Here is a 23,519-nt window from a genome sequence, read left to right as displayed (position 1 = left end):
TAATGCATATATATATATATATATATATATATGATTTTTCTGTATTTTCATGACTATGAAAATTGTACATTCACACTGAAGGCATCAAAACTATGAATTAACACATGTGGAATTATATACTTAAAAAAAGTGTGAAACAACTGAAATTATGTCTTATATTCTAGGTTCTTCAAAATGGCCACCTTTTTACTTTGATGACTGCTTTGCACACTCTTGGCATTCTCTTGATGAGCTTCAAGAGGTAGTCACCGGAAATGGTCTTCCAACAATCTTGAAGGAGTTCCCAGAGATGCTTAGCACTTGTTGGCCCTTGTGCCTTCACTCTGCAGTCCAGCTCACCCCAAACCATCTCGATTGGGTTCAGGTCTGGTGAATGTAGAGGCCAGATCATCTGGCGTAGCACCCCATCACTTTCCTTCATGGTCAAATAGCCCTTACACAGCCTGGAGGTGTGTTTGGGGTCATTGTCCTGTTGAAAAATAAATGATGGTCCAACTAAACGCAAACCAGATAAAATAGCGCTGCTGTAAGATGCTGTGCTAGCCATGCTGGTTCAGTATGCCTTCAATTTTGAATAAATCCCCAACAGTGTCACCAGCAAAGCATCCCCACACCATCACACCTCCTCCATGCTTCACGGTGGGAACGAGGCATGTAGAGTCCATCCGTTCACCTTTTCTGCGTCGCACAAAGACACGGTGGTTGGAACCAAAGATCTCAAATTTGGACTCATCAGACCAAAGCACAGATTTCCACTGGTCTAATGTCCATTCCTTGTGTTCTTTAGCCCAAACAAGTCTCTTCTGCTTGTTGCCTGTCCTTAGCAGTGGTTTCCTAGCAGCTATTTTACCACGAAGGCCTTCTGCACAAAGTCTCCTCTTAACAGTTGTAGTTGCTGTTAACCTGCGATTTCTGAAGCTGGTGACTCAGATAAGTTTATCCTCAGAAGCAGAGGTGACTCTTGGTCTTCCTTTCCTGGGGCGGTCCTCATGTCAGCCAGTTTCTTTGTAGCGCTGGATGGTTTTTGCCACTGCACTTGGGGACACTTTCAAAGTTTTCCCAATTTTTCGGACTGACTGACCTTCATTTCTTAACCCCTTCCCGACCTTTGACGCCACGTAGGCGTCATGAAAGTCGGTGCCAATCCGACCCATGACGCCTATGTGGCGTCATGGAAAGATCGCGTCCCTGCAGATCGGGTGAAAGGGTTAACTCCCATTTCACCCGATCTGCAGGGACAGGGGGAGTGGTAGTACAGCCCAGGGGGGGTGGCTTCACCCCCCCGTGGCTACGATCGCTCTGATTGGCTGTTGAAAGTGAAACTGCCAATCAGAGCGATTTGTAATATTTCACCTATTATAACTGGTGAAATATTACAATCCAGCCATGGCCGATGCTGCAATATCATCGGCCATGGCTGGAAATACTAATGTGCCCCCACCCCACCCCACCGATCGCCCCCCCAGCCTCCCGATCTGTCCGGTACACTGCTCCGGCTCCCTCCGTCCTGTGCTCCGCTCCCCCCGTGCTCATGTCCGCTCCCCCTGTGCTCCAATCACCCCCCCTGCACTCCGATCCACCCCCCCATTCTCCGTTCCACCCCCCCCGTGCTCCGTTCCACCCCCCTGTGCTCCGTTCCATCCCCCCCCGTGCTCCGTTCCACCCCTCCCGTGCTCCGATCCACCCCCCCATGCTCCGATACCCCCCCCACCCGTGCTCCCCCCCCACCCTATCATACTTACCGATCCTGCCGGGGTCCGTCCGTCTTCTCCCTGGGCGCCGCCATCTTCCAAAATGGCGGGCGCATGCGCAGTGCGCCCGCCGAATCTGCCGGCCGGCAGATTCGTTCCAAAGTGCATTTTGATCACTGAGATAGATTATATCTCAGTGATCAAAATAAAAAAAAATGATAAATGACCCCCCCCCCCCCCCTTTGTCACCCCCATAGGTAGGGACAATAAAAAAATAAAGTTTTGTTTTTTTTTCCCACTAATGTTAGAATAGGGTTAGGGCTAGGGTTAGGGTTTCGGTATGTGCACATGTATTCTGGTCCTCTGCGGATTTTTCCGCTGCGGATTTGATAAATCCGCAGTGCTAAACCGCTGCGGATTTATGGCGGATTTACCGCGTTTTTTCTGCGCATTTCACTGCGGTTTTACAACTGCGATTTTCTGTTTGAGCAGTTGTAAAACCGCTGCGGAATCCGCAGAAAGAAGTGACATGCTGCGGAATGTAAAGCCCTGCGTTTCCGTGCAGTTTTTCCGCAGCATGTGTACAGCGATTTTTGTTTCCCATAGGTTTACATTGAACTGTAAACTCATGGGAAACTGCTGCGGATCCGCAGCGTTTTCCGCAGCGTGTGCACATACCTTTAGGTCACACGGTGCGGATTTGGCTGCGGATTCGTAGCAGTTTTCCATCAGGTTTACAGTACCATGTAAACCTATGGAAAACCAAATCCGCTGTGCCCATGGTACGGAAAATACCGCGCTGAAACGCTGCGTTGTATTTTCCGCAGCATGTCAATTCTTTGTGCGGATTCCGCAGCGTTTTACACCTGTTCCTCAATAGGAATCCGCAGGTGAAATCCGCACAAAAAACACTGGAAATCCGCGGTAAATCCGCAGGTAAAACGCAGTGCCTTTTACCCGCGGATTTTTCAAAAATGATGCTGAAAAATCTCACACGAATCCGCAACGTGGGCACATAGCCTTAGGGTTAGGGTTGGAATTAGGGTTGTGGTTAGGGTTAGGGGTGTGTTGGGGTTAGGGTTGTGGTTAGGGGTGTGTTGGGGTTAGGGTTGTGGTTAGGGGTGTGTTGGGGTTAGGGTTGTGATTAGGGTTACGGCTACAGTTGGGATAAGGGTTAGGGGTGTGTTGGAGTTAGAATTGAGGGGTTTCCACTGTTTAGGCACATCAGGGGTCTCCAAACGCAACATGGCACCACCATTGATTCCAGCCAATCTCGTATTCAAAAAGTCAAATGGTGCTCCCTCAATTCCGAGCCCCGACGTGTACCCAAACAGTGGTTTACCCCCACATATGGGGTTCCAGCATACTCAGGATAAACTGCGCAACAATTACTGGGGTCCAATTTCTCCTGTTACCCTTGTGAAAATAAAAAAATGCTTGCTAAAACATCATTTTTGAGGAAAGAAAAATGATTTTTTATTTTCACGACTCTGCGTTGTAAACGTCTGTGAAGCACTTGGGGGTTCAAAGTGCTCACCACATATCTAGATAAGTTCCTTGGGGGTCTAGTTTCTAAAATGGGGTCACTTGTGGGGGGTTTCTACTGTTTAGGCACACCAGGGGCTCTGCAAACGCAACGTGACGCCCTCAGACCATTCCATCAAAGTCTGCATTTCAAAAGTCACTACTTCCCTTCTGAGCCCCGACGTGTGCCCAGTGGTTGACCCCCACATATGGGGTATCAGCATACTCAGGAGAAACTGGACAACAACTTTTGGGGTTTAATTTCTCCTGTAACCCTTGGGAAAATAAAAAATTCTGGGCTAAATAATTATTTTTGAGGAAAGAAAACGTATTTATTATTTTCACGGCTCTGCATTATAAACTTCTATGAAGCACTTGGGGGTTCAAAGTGCTCACTACACATCTAGATAAGTTCCTTTCGGGGTCTAGTTTCCAAAATGGGGTCACTTGTGGGGGGTTTCTACTGTTTAGGCACACCAGGGGCTCTGCAAACGCAACGTGACGCCCACAGAGCATTCCATCAAAGTCTGCATTTCAAAACGTCACTACTTCACTTCCGAGCCCCGGCATGTGCCCAAACAGTGGTTTACCCCCACATATGGGGTATCGACGTACTCAGGAGAAACTGGACAACAACTTTTGGGGTCAAATTTCTCCTGTTACCCATGGGAAAATAAAAAATTGCAGGCTAAAAGATCATTTTTGAGAAAATAATTTTTTTTTTTATTTTCATGGCTCTGCGTTATAAACTTCTGTGAAGCACTTGGGGGTTCAAAGTCCTCACCACACATCTAGATTAGTTCCTTTGGGGGTCTAGTTTCCAAAATGGGGTCATTTGTGGGGGATCTCCAATGTTTAGGCACACAGGGGCTCTCCAAACGTGACATGGTGTCCGCTAATGATTGGAGCTAATTTTCCATTTAAAAAGCCAAATGGCGTGCCTTCCCTTCCGAGCCCTGCCGTGCGCCCAAACAGTGGTTTACCCCCACATATGGGGTATCAGCGTACTCAGGACAAACTGGACAACACAATTTGGGGTCCAATTTCTCCTATTACCCTTGGCAAAATAGGAAATTCCAGGCTAAAAAATCATTTTTGAGGAAAGAAAAATTATTTTTTATTTTCATGGCTCTGCGTTATAAACTTCTGTGAAGCACCTGGGGGTTTAAAGTGCTCAATATGCATCTAGATAAGTTCCTTGGGGGGTCTAGTTTCCAAAATGGGGTCACTTGTGGGGGAGCTCCAATGTTTAGGCACACAGGGGCTCTCCAAACGCGACATGGTGTCCACTAACAATTGGAGCTAATTTTCCATTCAAAAAGTCAAATGGTGCGCCTTCCCTTCCGAGCCCTGCCGTGTGCCCAAACAGTGGTTTACCCCCACATATGAGGTATCGGCGTACTCGGGAGAAATTGCCCAACAAATTTTATGATCCATTTTATCCTATTGCCCATGTGAAAATGAAAAATTGAGGCGAAAAGAATTTTTTTGTGAAAAAAAAGTACTTTTTCATTTTTACGGATCAATTTGTGAAGCACCTGGGGGTTCAAAGTGCTCACTATGCATCTAGATAAGTTCCTTGGGGCGTCTATTTTCCAAAATGGGGTCACTTGTGGGGGAGCTCCAATTTTTAGGGACACCGGGGCTCTCCAAACGTGACATGGTGTCCGCTAAAGAGTGGAGCCAATTTTTGATTCAAAAAGTCAAATGGCGCTCCTTCCCTTCCAAGCCCTGCCGTGCGCCCAAACAGTGGTTTACCCCCACATATGAGGTATCAGCGTACTCAGGACAAATTGTACAACAACTTTCGTGGTTCAGTTTCTCCTTTTACCATTGGGAAAATAAAAAAATTGTTGCTAAAAGATAATTTTTGTGACTAAAAAGTTAAATGTTCATTTTTTCCTTCCATGTTGCTTCTGCTGCTGTGAAGCACCTGAAGGGTTAATAAACTTCTTGAATGTGGTTTTGAGTACCTTGAGGGGTGCAGTTTTTAGAATGGTGTCACTTTTGGGTATTTTCAGTTATATAGACCCCTCAAACTGACTTCAAATGTGAGGTGGTCCCTAAAAAAAATGGTTTTGTAAATTTCGTTGTAAAAATGAGAAATCGCTGGTCAAATTTTAACCCTTATAACTTCCTAGCAAAAAAAAAATTTGTTTCCAAAATTGTGCTGATGTAAAGTATACATGTGGGAAATGTTATTTATTAACTATTTTGTGTCACATAACTCTCTGGTTTAACAGAATAAAAATTCAAAATGTGAAAATTGCAAAATTTTCAAAATTTTCGCCAAATTTCCGTTTTTATCACAAATAAACGCATAATTTATTGACCTAAATTTACCACTAACATGAAGCCCAATATGTCACAAAAAACAATCTCAGAACCGCTAGGATCCGTTGAAGCGTTCCTGAGTTATTACCTCATAAAGGGACACTGGTCAGAATTGCAAAAAACGGCAAGGTCTTTAAGGTCAAAATAGGCTGGGTCATGAAGGGGTTAAAGTAATGATGGCCATTCGTTTTTCTTTACTTAGCTGCTTTTTTCTTGCCATAATACAAATTCTAACTGTCTATTCAGTAGGACTATCAGCTGTGTATCCACCAGACTTATGCACAACACAACTGATGGTCCCAACACCATTTATAAGGCAAGAAATCCCACTTATTAAAACTGACAGGGCACACCTGTGAAGTGAAAACCATTCCCGGTGACTACCTCTTGAAGCTGATCAAGAGAATGCCAAGAGTGTGCAAAGCAGCCATGAAAGCAAAAGGTGGCTACTTTGAAGAACCTAGAATATAAGACATAATTTCAGTTGTTTCACACTTTTTTGTTAAGTATATAATTCCACATGTGTTAATTCATAGTTTTGATGCCTTTAGTGCGAATGTACAATTTTCATAGTCATGAAAACACAGAAAAATCTTTAGATGAGAAGGTGTGTCCAAACTTTTTGGTCTGTAACATATATATATATAGTAGCATGGCTAAAGGGTGTGTAGTCGACAGGAGGTATGTGTCACACAGGTGGCTTGTCGCTGTGATGTAGCCCAGAGTGCTTTCTTTATTTCACATAACCATGTATATATATATATGTGTTTCAGGACCTGTGGTGATGTCAGACCACATGTCTAATCATGTGATGGTTCCTGGGTGTGGTTAGCTCTATATAAGACAGGCTAATGCTTTACACATCAGATATGTGTGGAGGTGAAACCCTCCTGAGTGTGTTAAGGCTCCAGGATTGAGCCTGAAGGACTGGACACTTGCTTTTCTTTCCCTGAGCCAAAGGCTATTTGCTTTCTGTTATTTTGCCATGTGGTTTATGAAGCAATAAACCCTGTGAACTTTTAAAGGAATGTACCTCCTGAGTGTCAGCCGTCGCACCTGAGTGAGTGAAATCCCTACAATTGGTGGTAGACGTGCGGGCAGCGTTCCCAGCAGAGACGTAAGTCTATTATTTAATGTCCTGGGTCAAGGCTGTTGCAAGCCAGCAAGCATTGCCGGGGAAAAAGGAGGTCCTACTGAAACACTTGGTCCAGTTGCAGTCACAGCAGCAGATGCAGCTTCTGGTAACCGCCATCCAAGGCAAGATGAGCACCCCAACCCCAGGTCTGGCTGATGACACCCACGTCCGGAAGACGGTAAGACGCGCATTGCAGAAAATGACCCCCGAGGATGATGTTGAGGCCTTCCTGACGGTATTTGAGAGGGTCGCTGAGAGGGAAAACTTCCGCCAGAGCAGTGGGCAGAGGTACTGGCGCCATACCTGACGGGAGAACCCCAGAAGGCGTACTATGACTTGACCTTGCAGGATGCCAAGGAGTATCACAAATTGAAAGCCGAGATTCTCGCACGGTTGGGGGTGACACTGACTGTCAGGGCACAGCGAATTCACTGCTGGGCCTATCACCGGGACAAACCACCTCGCTCCCAAATGTTTGATCCGTTGCACCTGGTCCAGAAATGGCTGCAGCCAGAGTCATCTACACCTGCACAGATGGTAGAACGGGTGATGATGGATCAGTTTGTCCATTCCCTCCCGAGGCCTATACAGTCTTGGGTTGCCCAGGGTGATCCCCAGAATGCCGACGAGCTGATCGGACTGGTTGAGAGATACCAAGGGTTGGAAGGCTCCTTCAGGAGGCAGCCCATGCCGTACTGGGGGTCCCAGAAAAGAGTTGAGTCCCAAAAAGGGGTGGGGCGTCCAAGGTCACAAAGGGTGGGGGAGGTGGTGCCCAAGGTCCCTACGGGTGGTATTATTTGCTGGAGGTGCCACAAGCCAGGACATATAGCTGCCCTTTGTTCCCAGACCACTCAGCAGATGGACTGCAGCATGGGACGCCGTAGTTCATACTATGCGTATCCAGCCTGCAATGTGAACTCTCCGCCCAACGAGGGACCTCAAGCGTGTCCCGAAAAGGTGAACGGTCGAGCGATAACGACGCTGTTAGACTCGGGGAGCTTAGTGACCTAGGTGAGGGCCACCTTTCCTCTCCTCCTGCTCCCGGGAAAGAAGGTCGGAGTGCGGTGCATACATGGTGATGCAAAGGACTACCCTATGGCCAGGGTGGACATTGAAACGGCATGTGGCACTGAGTCCCATATAGTCGGCGTCGTTCGGGACTTGTTGCACCCTATAATTATTGGCCGGGATTTCTGTTTGTTTTGGGATTTGTGGGGAAAAGGTTCTGAGCTCCCTAGCAAGAGTAGGGAACCAATGAACCCTGGAAGGGTGTCGCCACACCCAGAGGCAGACAGGTTTCCTTTTTGTGTTCTGGTTGGGGATGAGGAGGAAGTGTCCCCTGCATCTGACATTCTGGAGTTAGAGGTAACCGGGGAAATTTTGGGACTGCCCAACATAGGGACCCCACTCTGAGGGAAGCCTTTAATAATGTCACAGTTCTTAACGGGGTGGTACAGGAGCCGGGGGCAGACACAAGATTTCCCCATTTTCTGATGAGTGGGGAGTTGTTGTACCGGGTCACGAAAATAAGGGAGGAGTTGGTAGAGCAGTTGGTAGTGCTGGGTCCATATAGACGGAAGGTGTTGGACATAGCCCATTCACACATCTTGGGTGGACACCTAGGGGTGGAAAAAACGCAGGAACGGGTTGTGCAGAGGTTCTATTGGCCTGGGTGTCACCGGGAAATAGTGAACTATTGCAGGTCCTGCCCTACATGTCAGCTAACTGCTCCCACTCCTCATTTACGGAGCCCCCTTGTGCCATTGCCCATTATTGAGGTGCCGTTCGAGAGAATTGCCATGGACTTGGTCGGTCCCTTAGTTAAATCAGCCCGGGGCCATCAGTATATATTAGTCATCCTGGACTATGCCACACGCTATCCTGAGGCAATTCCCTTAAGAAATTCTTCCTCGAAGAGTATAGCCCGCGAGTTGGTCCATGTGTTTTCCCGGACAGGTCTGCCGAAGGAGATTCTGACTGACCAGGGGACACCTTTCATGAGCAAGGTGATGAGGGAGTTATGCAAAGTCCTGAAAATTTCCCAGTTGAGGACCTCGGTGTACCATCCCCAGTCAGATGGCCTTGTTGAGAGATTTAACAAGACACTGAAGAGCATGCTGAGAAAAGCACGGTAGAGATTGGGATTGTCTCTTACCATATCTGATGTTTTCCATTCGTGAAGTTCCACAGGCCTCCACAGGCTTCTCACCGTTTGAGCTTCTATATGGCCGACATCCGCGAGGACTCCTGGATATAGCCAAGGAAACCTGGGAAGCTGAAGTCACGCCCCACAGAAGCGTCATTGTGGCCCTGATGCAGCAGAGGATTGCAAAGGTGATGCCTATCGTGAAAGAACACCTCCAGGCACAAGAAGCTCAGGCCAGGGTCTACAACCGGTCTGCAAGAGTTAGGCAGTTCAATCCGGGAAACCGAGTTCTTGTGTTAGTTCCGACGCTGGAAAGCAAGTTCTTGGCCAAATGGCAAGGGCCATATGAGGTCGTCGAGAAACGTGGTGAGGTAAATTATAAAATTCACCAACCAGGAAGACGGAAACCATTCCAAGTTTACCATGTCAACCTCATCAAGCCATGGCAAGATGGAGAGCCGGCAGTAACTCCATCTTTGTTAAGCAACCCAGAAGGTGAGGTTGGAGCGGTTACTATAGCGAAGACTCAGAAACAGCAGGGCCGGGAGTTTCTCCAGAAAAACAGGGACCTGTTTTCAGAGTTGCCAGGATACACGAAGGTCATAGAGCACGAGGTCCTAACAGAGCCACATGTGTGGGTGAACGTGAAGCCCTATTGTATTCCTGAGGCTCGTCGAGAAGTAATCTCCAAGAAGGTGGAGCGTATGTTAAAGCTTGGAGTCATTGAGGAATCTAAGAGCGGTTGGTCGAGTCCAATTGTCCTGGTCCCAAAACCTGATGGAGAGTGGAGGTTTTGCAACAACTATCAGAAGTTGAATGAGGTCTCCAAGTTCGACGCTTATCCCATGCCCCGCGTTGATGAGCTCATCGAAAGGCTTGGGCACGCCAGATATATAACCACCTTGGATTTGACGAAGGGGTATTGGCAGATCCCCATGGCACAGGAAGCCAAGGAGAAGACGGCGTTTTCTACACCAGATGTATGCTTCCAGTATGTCCGGATGCCGTTTGGCCTACAGGGAGCTCCGGCGACCTTCCAGAGGGCTATGGATAGAGTCCTTGCACCCCATAAGCCATACGCTGCTGCGTACCTGGATGATAGCGTCATCTTTAGCCTGGACTGGGAGAGTCATCTGGAAAAAGTCCAAGCGGTGTTTGATGCTCTAAGAGAGGCGGGGTTTACAATAAACCCGAAGAAATGTGCCTTGGGTAAGGAAGAAGCCAAGTACCTAGGCTATATAGTGGGTCGTGGAGAAATAAAGCCTCAAATCAGGAAAGTAGAGGCAATCCAAACATAGCCAAAACCACTCTCCAAAAAGCAAGTTAAAGTCTTTCTGGGGATCGTGGGATATTACAGGAGGTTCATCCCGAACTTCGCCACAGTGGCTGCGCCTCTGACCGATCTGCTAAAGAGGACAAAATCAGTGATGGTTAAATGGTCTGAAGAGACAGTCAGCCTTCCAAGAATTGAAAGGAGCTCTATGTAAGCAACCCGTTCTGATGGCCCCAGATTTCAAGAAAAGAATTTATTCTTCAGACAGATGCCTCAGATGTTGGGGTAGGAGCAGTCCTTTCCCTGGAGCTACATGGGGAGGAGCATCCTATTCTCTATCTGAGTAGAAAGCTGTCTTCATCTGAGAAGAACTACTCAGTCGTAGAAAAAGAGTCTTTGGCCATAAAGTGTGCAGTGGACACGTTACGGTACTATCTGCTGGGACATAAATTCAGACTAATATCCGACCATGCCCCACTTAAGTGGATGAGGGAAACAAAAGGTAGAAATGCTAGGGTCACCCGTTGGTTCTTAGCCCTGCAGGAATTCAGTTTCCATGTGGAACATAGGGCCGGAAAGCTGCACGGTAATGCTGATGCCCTATCAAGAATCCCTTGTTTAGTGGGGGAAAGTGCCAAGCCCCACGGCTTTAGGCAGAGGAGGGAGGTATGTAGCATGGCTAAAGTGTGTGTAGTCGACGGGAGGTATGTGTCACATAGGTGGCTTGTCGCTGTGATGTAGCCCAGAGTGTTTTCTTTATTTCACATAACCATGTATATATATGTGTTTCAGGACCTGTGGTGATGTCAGACCACATGTCTAATCATGTGATGGGTTCCTGGGTGTGGTTAGCTCTATATAAGACAGGCTAATGCTTTACACAGCAGATATGTGTGGAGGTGAAACCCTCCTGAGTGTGTTAAGGCTCCAGGACTGAGCCTGAAGGACTGGACACTTGCTTTTCTTTCCCTGAGCCAAAGGCTATTTGCTTTCTGTTATTTTGCCATGTGGTTTATGAAGCAATAAACCCTGTTAACTTTTAAAGGAACGTGCCTCCTGAGTGTCAGCCGTCGCACCTGAGTGAGTGAAATCCCTACAATATATATAATTGTCTAAGGGTCACTTCCGTCTGTCTGTCTTTCTGTCACGGATATTCATTGGTCGCGGCCTCTGTCTGTCATGGAAATCCAAGTCGCTGATTGGTTGCAGCAAAACAGCCACGACCAATCAGCGACCGGCACAGTCTGGCGGAAAAATGGCCGCTCCTTCCTCCCCACAGTCAGTGCCTGCTCCGTACTCCCCTCCAGTCAGCCCTCACACAGGATTAATGCCAGTGTAAATGGACCGCGGTGTAACGCACACCATTAACGCAGCTATTAACCCTGTGTGACCAACTTTTTACTATTGATGATGCGTATGCGGCATCAATAGTAAAAAGATCTAATGTTACAAATAATAATAATTAAAAAAAAAAAAGGTTATTCTCACCCTCCGCCGTCGCGTCCTCTCCTCGGCAGTACAAGCGGCAGGTTTCGGGGCCAAGGATGGTATGCGAGAAGGACCTTCCATGACGTCACCGTCGTGTGACCACGACGTCATCGCAGGTCCTGCGCTCATCCAACCCTGGGACCGGAAGCTGCCGCCTGCACCGCACACATGCGACAGGACTACAAGGGCTCCCTCGGAAGGTGAGTATATGTTTATTTTTTATTTTATCTCTTTTTTTTAACCTGTTACATACGTGTCTGGGCAATATACTACGTGACTGGCCAATATACTACGTGACTGGGCAGTATACTATGTGGCTGTGCTGTATACTACGTGGCTGGGCAATATACTTCGTGGCTGGGCAATATACTACGTAGTTGGGCAATATACTACGTGACTGGGCAATATACTACGTGGCTGGGCAATATACTACGTGGCTGGGCAATATACTACGTGGGCTGTGCAATATACTACGTGGACATGCATATTCTAGAATACCCGATGCATTAGAATCGGGCCACCATCTAGGATAGATGGATAGATAGATAGATAGACAGACAGACAGACAGACAGACAGACTGACTTCAAAAGTTTAGGGTCACCCAGACAATTTTCCATGATAACTCATACTTTAATTAATGAGTTGCCAAATTATTTGAAAATCTAGTCCAGACATTGACAAGGTTTGAAAAAAAGATTTTTATTTGAAATAATAATTTTCTCCTTCAAACTCTGCTTTTGTCAAAGAATGCTCCCTTTGCAGCAATTACAGCATTGCAGACCTTTAGCAGTCTAGCAGTTACCGTATATACTCGAGTATAAGCCGACCCCTAATTTTGCCACAAAAAACTGGGAAAACTTAATAACTCGAGTATAAGTCTAGGGTGGAAAATGCAGCAGCTACTGGTAAATTTCAAAAATAAAAATAGATACCAATAAAAGTAAAGTTAATTGAGACATCAGTAGGTTAAGTGTTTTTGAATAACCATATTGAATCAGGAACCCCATATAATGCTCCATGCAGTTCAAGATGGGCCCCATAAGATGCTCCATACAAAATACGCCCCATATAATGCTCCATACAGTTTATGATGGGCTCCATAAGATGCTCCATATTAAAATATGCCCCATATAATGCTGCACAAATGTTGATCATGACCCCATAAGATGCTCCATACAGACATTTGCCTCATACAATGCTGCACAAATGCTGATTATGGACCCATAGTAACATAGTCAGTAAGGCCGAAAAAAGACATTTGTCCATCCAGTTCAGCCTATATTCCATCATAATAAATCCCCAGATCTACGTCCTTCTACAGAACCTAATAATTGTATGATACAATATTGTTCTGCTCCAGGAAGACATCCAGGCCTCTCTTGGATGACCCATGAGATGCTCCATAGATATTTGCCCCATATAATGCTGCACATGGCCCCATAAGATGCTCCATACAGACAATTGCCCCATATAATGCTGCACATGGCCCCATACAGATATTTGCCCCATATAATGCTGCACATGGCCCCATAAGATGCTCCATACAGATATTTGCCCCATATAATGCTGCACATGGCCCCATAAGATGCTCCATACAGACAATTGCCCCATATAATGCTGCACATGGCCCCATACAGATATTTGCCCCATATAATGCTGCACATGGCCCCATAAGATGCTCCATACAGATATTTGCCCCATATAATGCTGCACATGGCCCCATAAGATGTTCCATACAGATATTTGCCTCATATAACGCTGCACATGGCCCCATACAGACATTTGCCCCATATGCTGTTGCTGCGATTAAAAAAATCACATGCTCACCTCTCGTCGCTCAGGCCCCTGGCACTTGCTATACTCACCTTTCCCGTTCCACCACCGACCGCTGCTGTGTCTTCCCTGTCCTCTGCACTGACTGTTCAGGCAGAGGGCAGCGCTCACTAATCGCGTCATCGCTCCCTCTGACCTGAGCGTCAGTGAAGAGGACGTGGAAGACGCAGCAGCGCCGACGGTGGAACAGGGAGCAGGTGAATATCGCGCACTGCCCCCGTTACTCCCCTGCTCCTGGCGCGGTTCCTGCACGTCTGTTTTCCGGCGCCGGCAGCTTCTTCCTGTAGTGAGCGGTCACATGGTACCGTTCATTACAGTAATGAATATGCGGCTCAACCCCTATAGGAGTGGGGTGGGGTCCATATTCATTACTGTAATGAGCGGTACCATGTGACCGCTCGCTACAGGACGAAGCTGCCAGCGTCGGGGAATAGACGTGCAGGGACCGCGCCAGGAGCAGGGGAGTATTATTACACAGCTCTGCTCCCCCTCCCCTGCCGACCCTGGGTATGACTCGAATATAAGCTGAGAGGGTTACTTTCAGCCCAAAAAAGTGGGCAGAAAATCTCAGCTTATACTCGAGTATATACGGTAATTTGCTGAGGTAATCTATGCTGACCACTCCATTACAGATATAATACCAGCTGCCTGCTTCTTCCCTAAATAGTTCTTGCATAATTTGGAGGTGTGCTTTGGGTCATTGTCCTGTTGAATGAAATTGGCTCCAATCCAGCGCTGTCCACAGGGTATGGCATGGCGTTGTAGAATGGAGTGATAGCCTTCCTTATTCAATATCCCTTTTACCTTGTACAAATCTCCCACTTTACCAGCACCAAAGCAACCCTACACCATCACATTACCTCCACCATGCTTGACAGATGGCGTCAGGCACTCTTCCAGCATCTTTTCAGTTGTTCTGCGTCTCACAAAGGTTCTTCTATGTGATCCAAACACCTCAGACTTGGATTTGTCTGTCCATAACACTTTTTTCCAATCTTACTCTGTCTAATGTCTGTGTTCTTTTGGCCATAATAATCTTTTCCTTTTATTAGCCAGTCTCAGATATGGCTTTTTCTTTGCCAACCTGCCCTAAAGGCCAGCGTCCCGGAGTCTCCTCTTCACTGTAGACATTGACACTGGCGTTTGGCGTGTACTATTTAATGAAACTGCCAGTTGAGGACCTGTGAGGCGTCAATTTCTCAAACTACAGACTCTAATGTACTTGTCTTGCTGCTCAGTTGTGCAGCGGGGCCTCCCACTTCTCTTTCTACTCTGGTTAGAGCCTGTTTGTGCACTCTTCTGAAGGGAGTAGTACACACCGTCGACTGTCGACTTTCACATGAAAGTTCTTTTTTCTGGCCATTTTGAGAGTGCAATGGAAGCAACAAATGTAATGCTCCAGATTCTCAACTAGCTCAAAGGAAGGTCAGGTTTGTAGGTTCTCTAATCAGCCAAACTGTTTTCAGCTGTGCTAACATACTTGCACAAGAGTTTTCAATGGTATTCTAACCATTCATTAGCCTTCTTACACGGTTAGCAAACACAAAGTACCATAAGAACACTGGAGTGATGGTTGTTGGAAATGGGCCTCTATACACCTATTAAGATATTGCATTACAAACCAGACGTTTGCAGCTAGAATAATCACAATGTATAGAGTGTATTTCTGAATCATTTAATGTTAGCTTCAAGGGAAAAAAAAACTGTTCTTTTCTTTCAAAAATAAGGACATTTCTAAGTAACCCTAAACTTTTGAACGGTATATATATATATATATATATATATATATATATATATATATATATATATATATATATATATATATATATATATATATATATATATATATATATATATTAGATATTAGATGGTGGCCCAATTCTAACGCATTGGGTATTCTAGAATATGTATGCGTAGTGTATAGCACAGCCCATGCAGTACATTGCGCAGCTCACGCAGTACATTGCGCAGCCCACGCAGTACATTGCGCAGCCCACGCAGTACATTGCGCTGCCCACGCAGTACACGTAGTATATTGCGCAGCCCATGTAGTATATTGTGCAGCCCACGTAGTATATTGCGCAGCCCACGTAGTATATTGCGCAGCCCACGTAGTATATTGCGCAGCCCACGTAGTATATTGCGCAGCCCACGTTGTATATTGCGCAGCCCATGCAGTACACGTTGTATATTGCGCAGCACACGTTGTATATTGCGCAGCCCACGTTGTATATTGCGCAGCCCATGTAGTATATTGCGCAGCCCACGTAGTATATTGCGCAGCCCACGTAGTATATTGCGCAGCCCACGTAGTATATTGCGCAGCCCACGTTGTATATTGCGCAGCCCACGCAGTACACGTTGTATATTGCGCAGCACACGTTGTATATTGCGCAGCCCACGTTGTATATTGCGAGGCCCACGTAGTATATTGCGCAGCCCACGTAGTATGTTGCGCAGCCCACGTAGTATATTGCGCAGCCCACGTAGTATATTGCGCAGCCCACGTAGTATATTGCGCAGCCCACGTAGTATATTGCGCAGCCCACGTAGTATATTGCGCAGCCCACGTAGTATATTGCGCAGCCCACGTAGTATATTGCGCAGCCCACGTAGTATATTGCGCAGCCCACGTAGTATATTGCGTAGCCCACGTAGTATATTGCGCAGCCCACGTAGTATATTGCGCAGCCCATGCAGTACATTGCGCAGCCCACGCAGCCCACGTAGTATATTGCGCAGCCCACGTAGTATATTGCGCAGCCCACGTAGTATATTGCGCAGCCCACGTAGTATATTGCGTAGCCCACGTAGTATATTGCGCAGCCCACGTAGTATATTGCGCAGCCCACGTAGTATATTGCGCAGCCCACGTAGTATATTGCGCAGCCCACGTAGTATATTGCGTAGCCCACGTAGTATATTGCGCAGCCCACGTAGTATATTGCGCAGCCCATGCAGTACATTGCGCAGCCCACGCAGTACACGTTGTATATTGCGCAGCACACATTGTATATTGCGCAGCCCACATAGTATATTGCTCTGAGCGCAGTTATCTAGGTGTATGGTGCTATACCTATAAGATTTATGTAATTCTTTGGGATCAATAGCAATTGTGTATGTACCTTAGATACAGCCCATGTAACTGCGACGGGGCTTCCATGGAGACAATCCCTTTAATTATGTGCTTTTACACAGCAGCTATAATAGTTGATTTGATAATCACTTCTCATTTTCTTTCCTTTTTTTTTTCTTCTAGGAAAGATAAAAATCCAAGATATTTTAGCTTGTAGCTTTTTGGATGATTTACTTGAAGTAAGTGTTATGAGTATTTTCTTTTACATTACATTTTCTATTTCTGCACTGACAAGGTCAAAAACTAAACGTGGAAAAATGCTTAAAAAAATTTAAAATGCTATATTTTAATCACTCATTGGGACCAAGTAGAGGATTTAATGCTGTGTGTGGTTCATCCCCTCTAATTAAAAAAAAAAAAAAAAAGTTAAAGCGCCACTCCAGCATTTTTTCTCTATTTCAGTGCTGGAGTGATGCCATAAATATAAGCTGCCTGACCCTACTAAAACACCAGCTGCTGTTTTCAGGTGCTCCCTGAGCCACTCTGGTCCCGATCTGCGTTAGGGGTCAGTCGGAGGTAACGGTCACAAGTTCTCAGTGTAGGTCTATAAGATCCTCGTTTTGGCCTTGTTCCATTTCTCATAGACTTACATTGAGTTGTGACTTTTGAATTACCCAGCAAACACTAAAGCGATCCAGCAGGCTGAAGTGGCGCCAAGAGCAGGAGAAGACGGCAGCTGGTAAGTATGAGACTGGGACATGGAACTTAGATTGGTGGCACCACTCCAGCTGTAAAAAAAAAAAAAACACGCTGGAGTGGCGCTTTGTTTGTTGTACCTCTTGCCATTTTCAGTCGTATTGCCAAAAACCCCCACATCTTTTTGTGCCAGCGTGGATGTGCACTTTCAGCTTTGTGACACCTACCTCTTCACTCTTTTGCTTTGTTTTTTTTCAGGCCCCACAGTTAATATGTGACTTATTCTGCTTTTACAGCTACGAGATGAAGAACTTTCTAAAGATAGTCAAGAATCAAACTGGTTTTCAGCCCCTTCTGCTCTGAGGGTTTATGGTAAGTTCAATGTATTTAAATGGTGATTTATAAAATCCAAAGAGAAAATGAAGATGTGACCAAAGTGCAGATCTGTAGTAGCTGGCAACCAAACTGCCGTCATCACAGCTTCCACAGCATTGGAGAAGTCTGCTTAGTGTATGCCCTGATAAGATCCGAGATCACCTTTCCGTCTGGGATAGCTGCGTGGAAAATATAATCGAAAAATGGCCTTTTAAGATTCTGAGAAAAGAAAACTGTCCAATTTATTAACATTCCACTGCCATTGTCTAGGTCAGTACCTGAATCTTGATAAGGACCATAATGGGATGCTAAGCAAAGAAGAGCTGTCCCGGTATGGAACTGGTACCTTAACCAGCGTCTTCTTAGATCGGGTGTTCCAAGAATGCTTGACCTATGATGGTGAGATGGTAAGTGCCTTACGTTAGCAGTCTACGGTGAGGCTCATGCCAGGTTCCCATATATAGTTTAATTGCTTTCCAAAGTGTACATCACATGGTGGGTGGAATCATAAGAAGTGGGCATAGAAGCTGACCACCCACCATCTTTGGAAAACACAGGCTGCATTATACAGCTGCCATTTGCACATAACAAAACTCTTTAAATGGTGCTGACAGTAGCATTTAAAGGGGTACAAGCCTTCCGTCATTCTATGTGAGGATTCTCCGGCGCCATGAGAGGGCAGTAATGTGATACGATTTGCATACTTCTGGCCACATACTGACTAGACTTGTCTGGCTTCTCTCAATACACTTGCATTTAGCGTGGCCACACACGTCTAGTTGGCATGTGACCGCATATATGCAAAAAGTGAGAATTCAGAAGTCTGCAGACCCATAACATAAGTCCGGACGACCCCTTTAAGGCACACAATCTAGGGGGCATGCCTTCCCAGGTGCTCATCTACCCCCAAGCGACATGGCTGCCATGAAGCCCAGATGATCACAGATTTAAGTACTGCTTAAAAAAAGTTTTACAAAACATTAAGAAAATTAAAATAAAACAAATTCTAATCATCACTCCCTTCTTTTTTTTTTTTCTATAAAAAATAGACATTCACTTTTTTTTTTAATAAAGTCACATATGCTTTGCCTATAAAAGTCCCATCTATAAAGATATAGACTATTTAACCCACACAGTAAATTGCATAATGCCCACCACAACGATTGGTACTTCTCTCCCCCCCCCCCCCCCAAAAAAACAAAACAAAACAAAAACAATAAAAACAGTAAGGAGGGAAGGAAAATATGAAAGCAGGAAAAATTAAAAAAAAATCCTGGTTGGGAGGTTGTTAATATTAACTGCTCAAAGAAAGAGTAATGGGATTATTGTTGATTTTGGATTCGATGCTGCAAATTTACTTCCAGTAAATTGACTGGTGTCGCGTAATGATTGAGAATTGGGATTACTTATAAATATTTCTGTTTTCACCCCCTTCTAGGATTATAAAACCTATTTAGATTTTGTCTTGGCACTGGAGAACAGGAAAGAGCCGGCTGCCCTGCAGTATATATTCAAGCTTCTGGACATTGAAAACAAAGGCAGCCTGAATGTGTTTTCTCTGAACTACTTCTTCAGGGTATGAGCTTTCTTGTAGTTGGGCTTTGGTCTGGCTTCTAATTGCCTTTGATCTCGCTTCTAGTTGGGCTTTGATGTTGGTTCTAGCTGGGCTTTGATGTCCAATTGGGCTTTGATCTCAGTTCTAGTTGGGCTTTGTCCTAGTTAGGCTTTAATCTCTGTTCTAATTGGGCTTTGATGTTGGTTCTAGCTGGGCTTTGATGTCCAATTGGGCTTTGATCTCAGTTCTAGTTGGGCTTTGTCCTAGTTAGGCTTTAATCTATGTTCTAATTGGGCTTTGATGTTGGTTCTAGCTGGGCTTTGATGTCCAATTGGGCTTTGATCTCAGTTCTAGTTGGGCTTTGTCCTAGTTAGGCTTTAATCTCTGTTCTAATTGGGCTTTGATGTTGGTTCTAGCTGGGCTTTGATGTCCAATTGGGCTTTGATCTCAGTTCTAGTTGGGCTTTGTCCTAGTTAGGCTTTAATCTCTGTTCTAATTGGGCTTTGATGTTGGTTCTAGCTGGGCTTTGATGTTGGTTCTAGCTGGGCTTTGATGTCCTAGTTAAGCTTTAATCTCTGTTCTAATTGGGCTTTGATGTCGGTTCTAGTTGGGTTTGGATGTCTTAGTTTGGCTTTAGTCTCTGTTCTAACTGGGCTTTCATGTCGGTTCTAGCTGGGCTTTGATCTTGGTTCTAGCTGGGCTTTCATGTCTGTTCTAGCTGGGCTTTGATCTTAGTTCTTGCTGGGCTTTGTCGGTTCTAGCTGGGCTTTGATCTCTTTTCTAGCTTGGATTTGATCTCCGTTCTAGTTGGGCTTTGATGTTGGTTCTAGCTGGGTTAATTGGGCTTTAATATTAGTTTAATTGGGCTTTGACTTGAGTCTGCAAACTGATGACTGTAACATCTATATAGGTGTATTTCCTAATTCCCTATCTTTACTCAATAGGCCATTCAGGAACAAATGAAGATTCATGGACAAGATCCTGTGGCTTTCCACGATGTGAAGGTAAATCCTCTATGCTGCTGATGGGTCTACATTAGGCAGGATGATCTAGCACATGTCCAGAATGAACACACTGTGATGATAAATACACTGCATTCCAAATTATTACACAAATGCTATTCTTCTGATTTTTCCTAAAGTTTTTGATGCAAATGAGTCGGCATGATGTTCAAATCATCTACCGTTAAATTATAAATCAAACTCCCAGCGATAATATTTGTTTCATAACTAAAAAAATTAAAAATGCACCAAATGATAATGCACAACAGAGCTTCCAAACATTATATAGGTTGTAAAGAACTGAAAATGGTCATTTATTGAATTTGCAGCATTAAGAGGTCACAAAAATCTCTTATCAAGTTACATAGGACCCTTCTTTGATGTCACCTTCACAATTCTTTCATCCATTGATCTTGTGAGTTTTTGGATAGTTTCTACTTGTAAAAACATGGTCTCCAGAGCTGCTGTTTTAATGTGAACTATCTCCCACCTTCAGATCTTTTACTTGAAGAGGTCTTAATTGGGTTGAGCTCAGGGGAAGATGGTGGCCACACCATGAGTTCCACTCATTCATGCCCACAGCAGCCAATGACTCAGGGATTTTCTTTGCAGCAAGGGATCGTGCATTGTTATGCATGACGATGATTTTGCTATGGATGGCATTGTTCTTCAGAAAATCTATAGTCTGTGCCACTATCACACCTTTAGGGACCCAAAAGGGGTCTACTAGCTCTCTCCTCATAGTCTGGTCCAAAACATGACTCTGCCACCTCCTAGCTGACGTCGCAGCCTTGGTGGGACATGGTGGCCATCCTCCAGCTATCCACTACTCCAGCCGTCTGGACCATCCAAGGTTGCACGGCGTCATCCATAAACAAGACTGGGTTAAAATGAGTTCATGTATTTCTGGGTTCACTGCAACCGTTTGGCACAATGAGGCCGCAAAAGCATAGAATATAAAGCATCTACTAGCAGATGTTATAGCACATACAGATAATAACACTACTTAATTTTTCATGTTTTCTTACAATCTCTAGGATGAAATCTTTGACATGGTAAAACCAAGAGATCCCTATCGCATTACACTCCAAGATCTTATCCAAAGCAGTCAGGGGGACACGGTGTGCACTATACTGATAGATCTTAATGGCTTCTGGACCTATGAAAATCGAGAAGTGCTGGTAGCCCCAGATGGAGAAAGCCCTGCGGACATTGAAGATACATAACCATTCACTTGGCTTTCATTTTATAGGATTTTGTCTAAATTTTTCAAAGACTCCATGTGGATGAGCTCATACTATTAGGGTGCCCTTACATGTAGCATTTGTGCACCCTGCGGCCAGCAATGGCTTTATCCAGAAATTGCTGCGGTTTTGTAATTCGGTTTTTGGCTGGTACAGGTAGACCCCATAAAAAGAACTTGTATTCCGAGAGGACAATGTCAGAGTAAATTTGTCTTTACTTGGGGAACTGAGCAGCAGAAGATAATGTTATGTTCCTATTTATTTTGTCTTTTTAAATATAGAAGTAGAATTATTTTATATATTTTTTTCCTAATTGTTTTTCTCAGTTGTGGAGTATTTGTTGTATAATCCTCTAAAATGGCGCAAAATAGTTATATCCAAAAGTAGCACAAATATATGATAAGGCTTGTGTACACCAGCTGATGGGTTTTGCTCTCAAATTAATTTTGCTATGCAAACTGAGAGCTGCATGATGTAGTGGGAGAAACCCGGATTCCAGTGATGTGTCGCTTACTAGACTGTGTAACTGTTTTAATACAATCAGTGTTTTATCACTGCAGGACTAGGTGTCTCGTGCCTCTTAGTCAACTGCTCTGTATAACCCCACCCTCATCATTTGGCAGCTGCCAATCAGGTGTGGGCAGGGTTATACAGGGCACAGCATTTTGACCTCTGCTAGATCTGCAGCAGAGAAAACTCTGATTTTATCAAAGTGACAAAAAGCAGCTCAGTGAGTGATACATCACTGGAATCAGGGTCTCTGCCACTACATCGTGCTGCTCTCAGATTACATAGCTGACAGATTCCCTTTTAAGGGTTGTCTCCTTTTCCAGTCTTCGTGAGCACCCCTGCTTCCTGGATTCCTGCTCTCCTGGTGGTGGAGGTGGTGTAAAAAATAAGTTTGACACAGTTGAGCTATTGGCTTTGCTGCTTGCATAGGCGGCATGGGAGAAGTACAGGGATACTCGGGCCGGTCCCATCTAGCAGCTGTCAGTCACAGGGCAGTGCTGGAATGAGCAGCACACTACAGAATCCCTCTGTTTAGGGGTTAACAATCTTGTGTCCACACATATAGGGAATGATAGTGCCATGTAAATAGGTGGGAAGGACTGATAATGGCAGGAAAATTATCTGCCCATTGAAATGGACCTTTTATCCCTAGTGCTGAAGCAATTGTTAGCATACCGTCGGCCGGTTTAGCACTTATTTCAGAATTTTCTCCATTTTCCTATTTTATACGTCTTCTAGGCCACATTGGTGCCATTTCCATCTTTCACTTTTATAGGCCTTTAAAATGAGTTTTGTTGTTGGTTCTTGTGCCGTTATTAATATGTATCTTCCATCATTAACCATAGTAAAATCATACCCAGAATGTATTCCTTTAAGAACAGTAACGAGCATACATAGAATTCATGGGGACCCATCGCAGATGTCGTAATGCCCCCTCACTAAAGCCCCCCCAATGTTGCAGCCCCTACAAAGTAATTTTGCTCCTGTTCAGGCCCCTTAGTGTTGCAAAATACTGAAATACCCCCTTTTATAGCCTCCATAAAGTATGATGCCAACAAAAGTACCCCCCAAACACAGTATACTGTCTCCATACTGACGTCCTCAGTGCTCTCCAACACACAGAAAGATGACCCCCAGTGACTCAACACAGTATGATGGCCCTGGCAGTCCCCCCACATAGCTCTTAACAGTATAATGGCCCCCCTCACAGCCCTCCAAATAGTATAATGGCCCCCAAAATGTACTCATTCATTTGGAAAAAAAAAACCCTACTCGCCTCTCCTCATTCCCCCGCTGCTCCGGTCTCTGCAGGGTGTTCTGAAGTTCTGCACAGCGGGAGCGAGGTAGTGACGTCACCACCCCCTGCTAATCTGAGATGTCAGACACATCGGGAGAATGATGGAGGAGGGAGCGCTTGTGACAGTTCAGAAAGGGACCCGACATTGGTTTTTAGAAGGTGGCATGAATTGGAGGAATCACAAGTTTTTCACAGTTACAGTTGAAATGTAACTTCATTTTCACAAAATGTTTCGCATAGAGACATACCAGAAGCTTGAGTTGTGCTGCGATACCCATGATAATTGCTAAAATGGTGGGGGGAGAAGTTGAGAGATGGGATCAGATGAACTGTGTAATAG

General features: G+C 45.2%; 1 protein-coding gene across 4 annotated transcripts in view; it reads left to right on the top strand.

The window, feature by feature from the left end:
* PPP2R3C (protein phosphatase 2 regulatory subunit B''gamma) overlaps positions 1 to 22,681 on the top strand; it is a 51,898-nt gene extending 29,217 nt beyond the window's left edge. For all 4 annotated transcript variants that reach the window (XM_069732241.1, XM_069732237.1, XM_069732247.1 and 1 more), the window contains 6 exons: positions 16,685 to 16,740; positions 17,494 to 17,569; positions 17,843 to 17,979; positions 19,011 to 19,148; positions 20,072 to 20,131; positions 21,166 to 22,681. In XM_069732241.1, coding sequence (XP_069588342.1) covers positions 16,685 to 16,740; positions 17,494 to 17,569; positions 17,843 to 17,979; positions 19,011 to 19,148; positions 20,072 to 20,131; positions 21,166 to 21,354 — 656 coding nt within the window. In that variant the 3' untranslated portion in view covers positions 21,355 to 22,681. The remainder of the gene's footprint in view (positions 1 to 16,684; positions 16,741 to 17,493; positions 17,570 to 17,842; positions 17,980 to 19,010; positions 19,149 to 20,071; positions 20,132 to 21,165) is intronic.
* The last annotated feature ends 838 nt before the right edge of the window (positions 22,682 to 23,519 follow it).

Source organism: Ranitomeya imitator, chromosome 1 (genome assembly GCF_032444005.1).
Source record: "Ranitomeya imitator isolate aRanImi1 chromosome 1, aRanImi1.pri, whole genome shotgun sequence".
NCBI lineage: Eukaryota > Metazoa > Chordata > Amphibia > Anura > Dendrobatidae > Ranitomeya > Ranitomeya imitator.
This window is presented reverse-complemented; position numbering and strand designations above follow the sequence as displayed.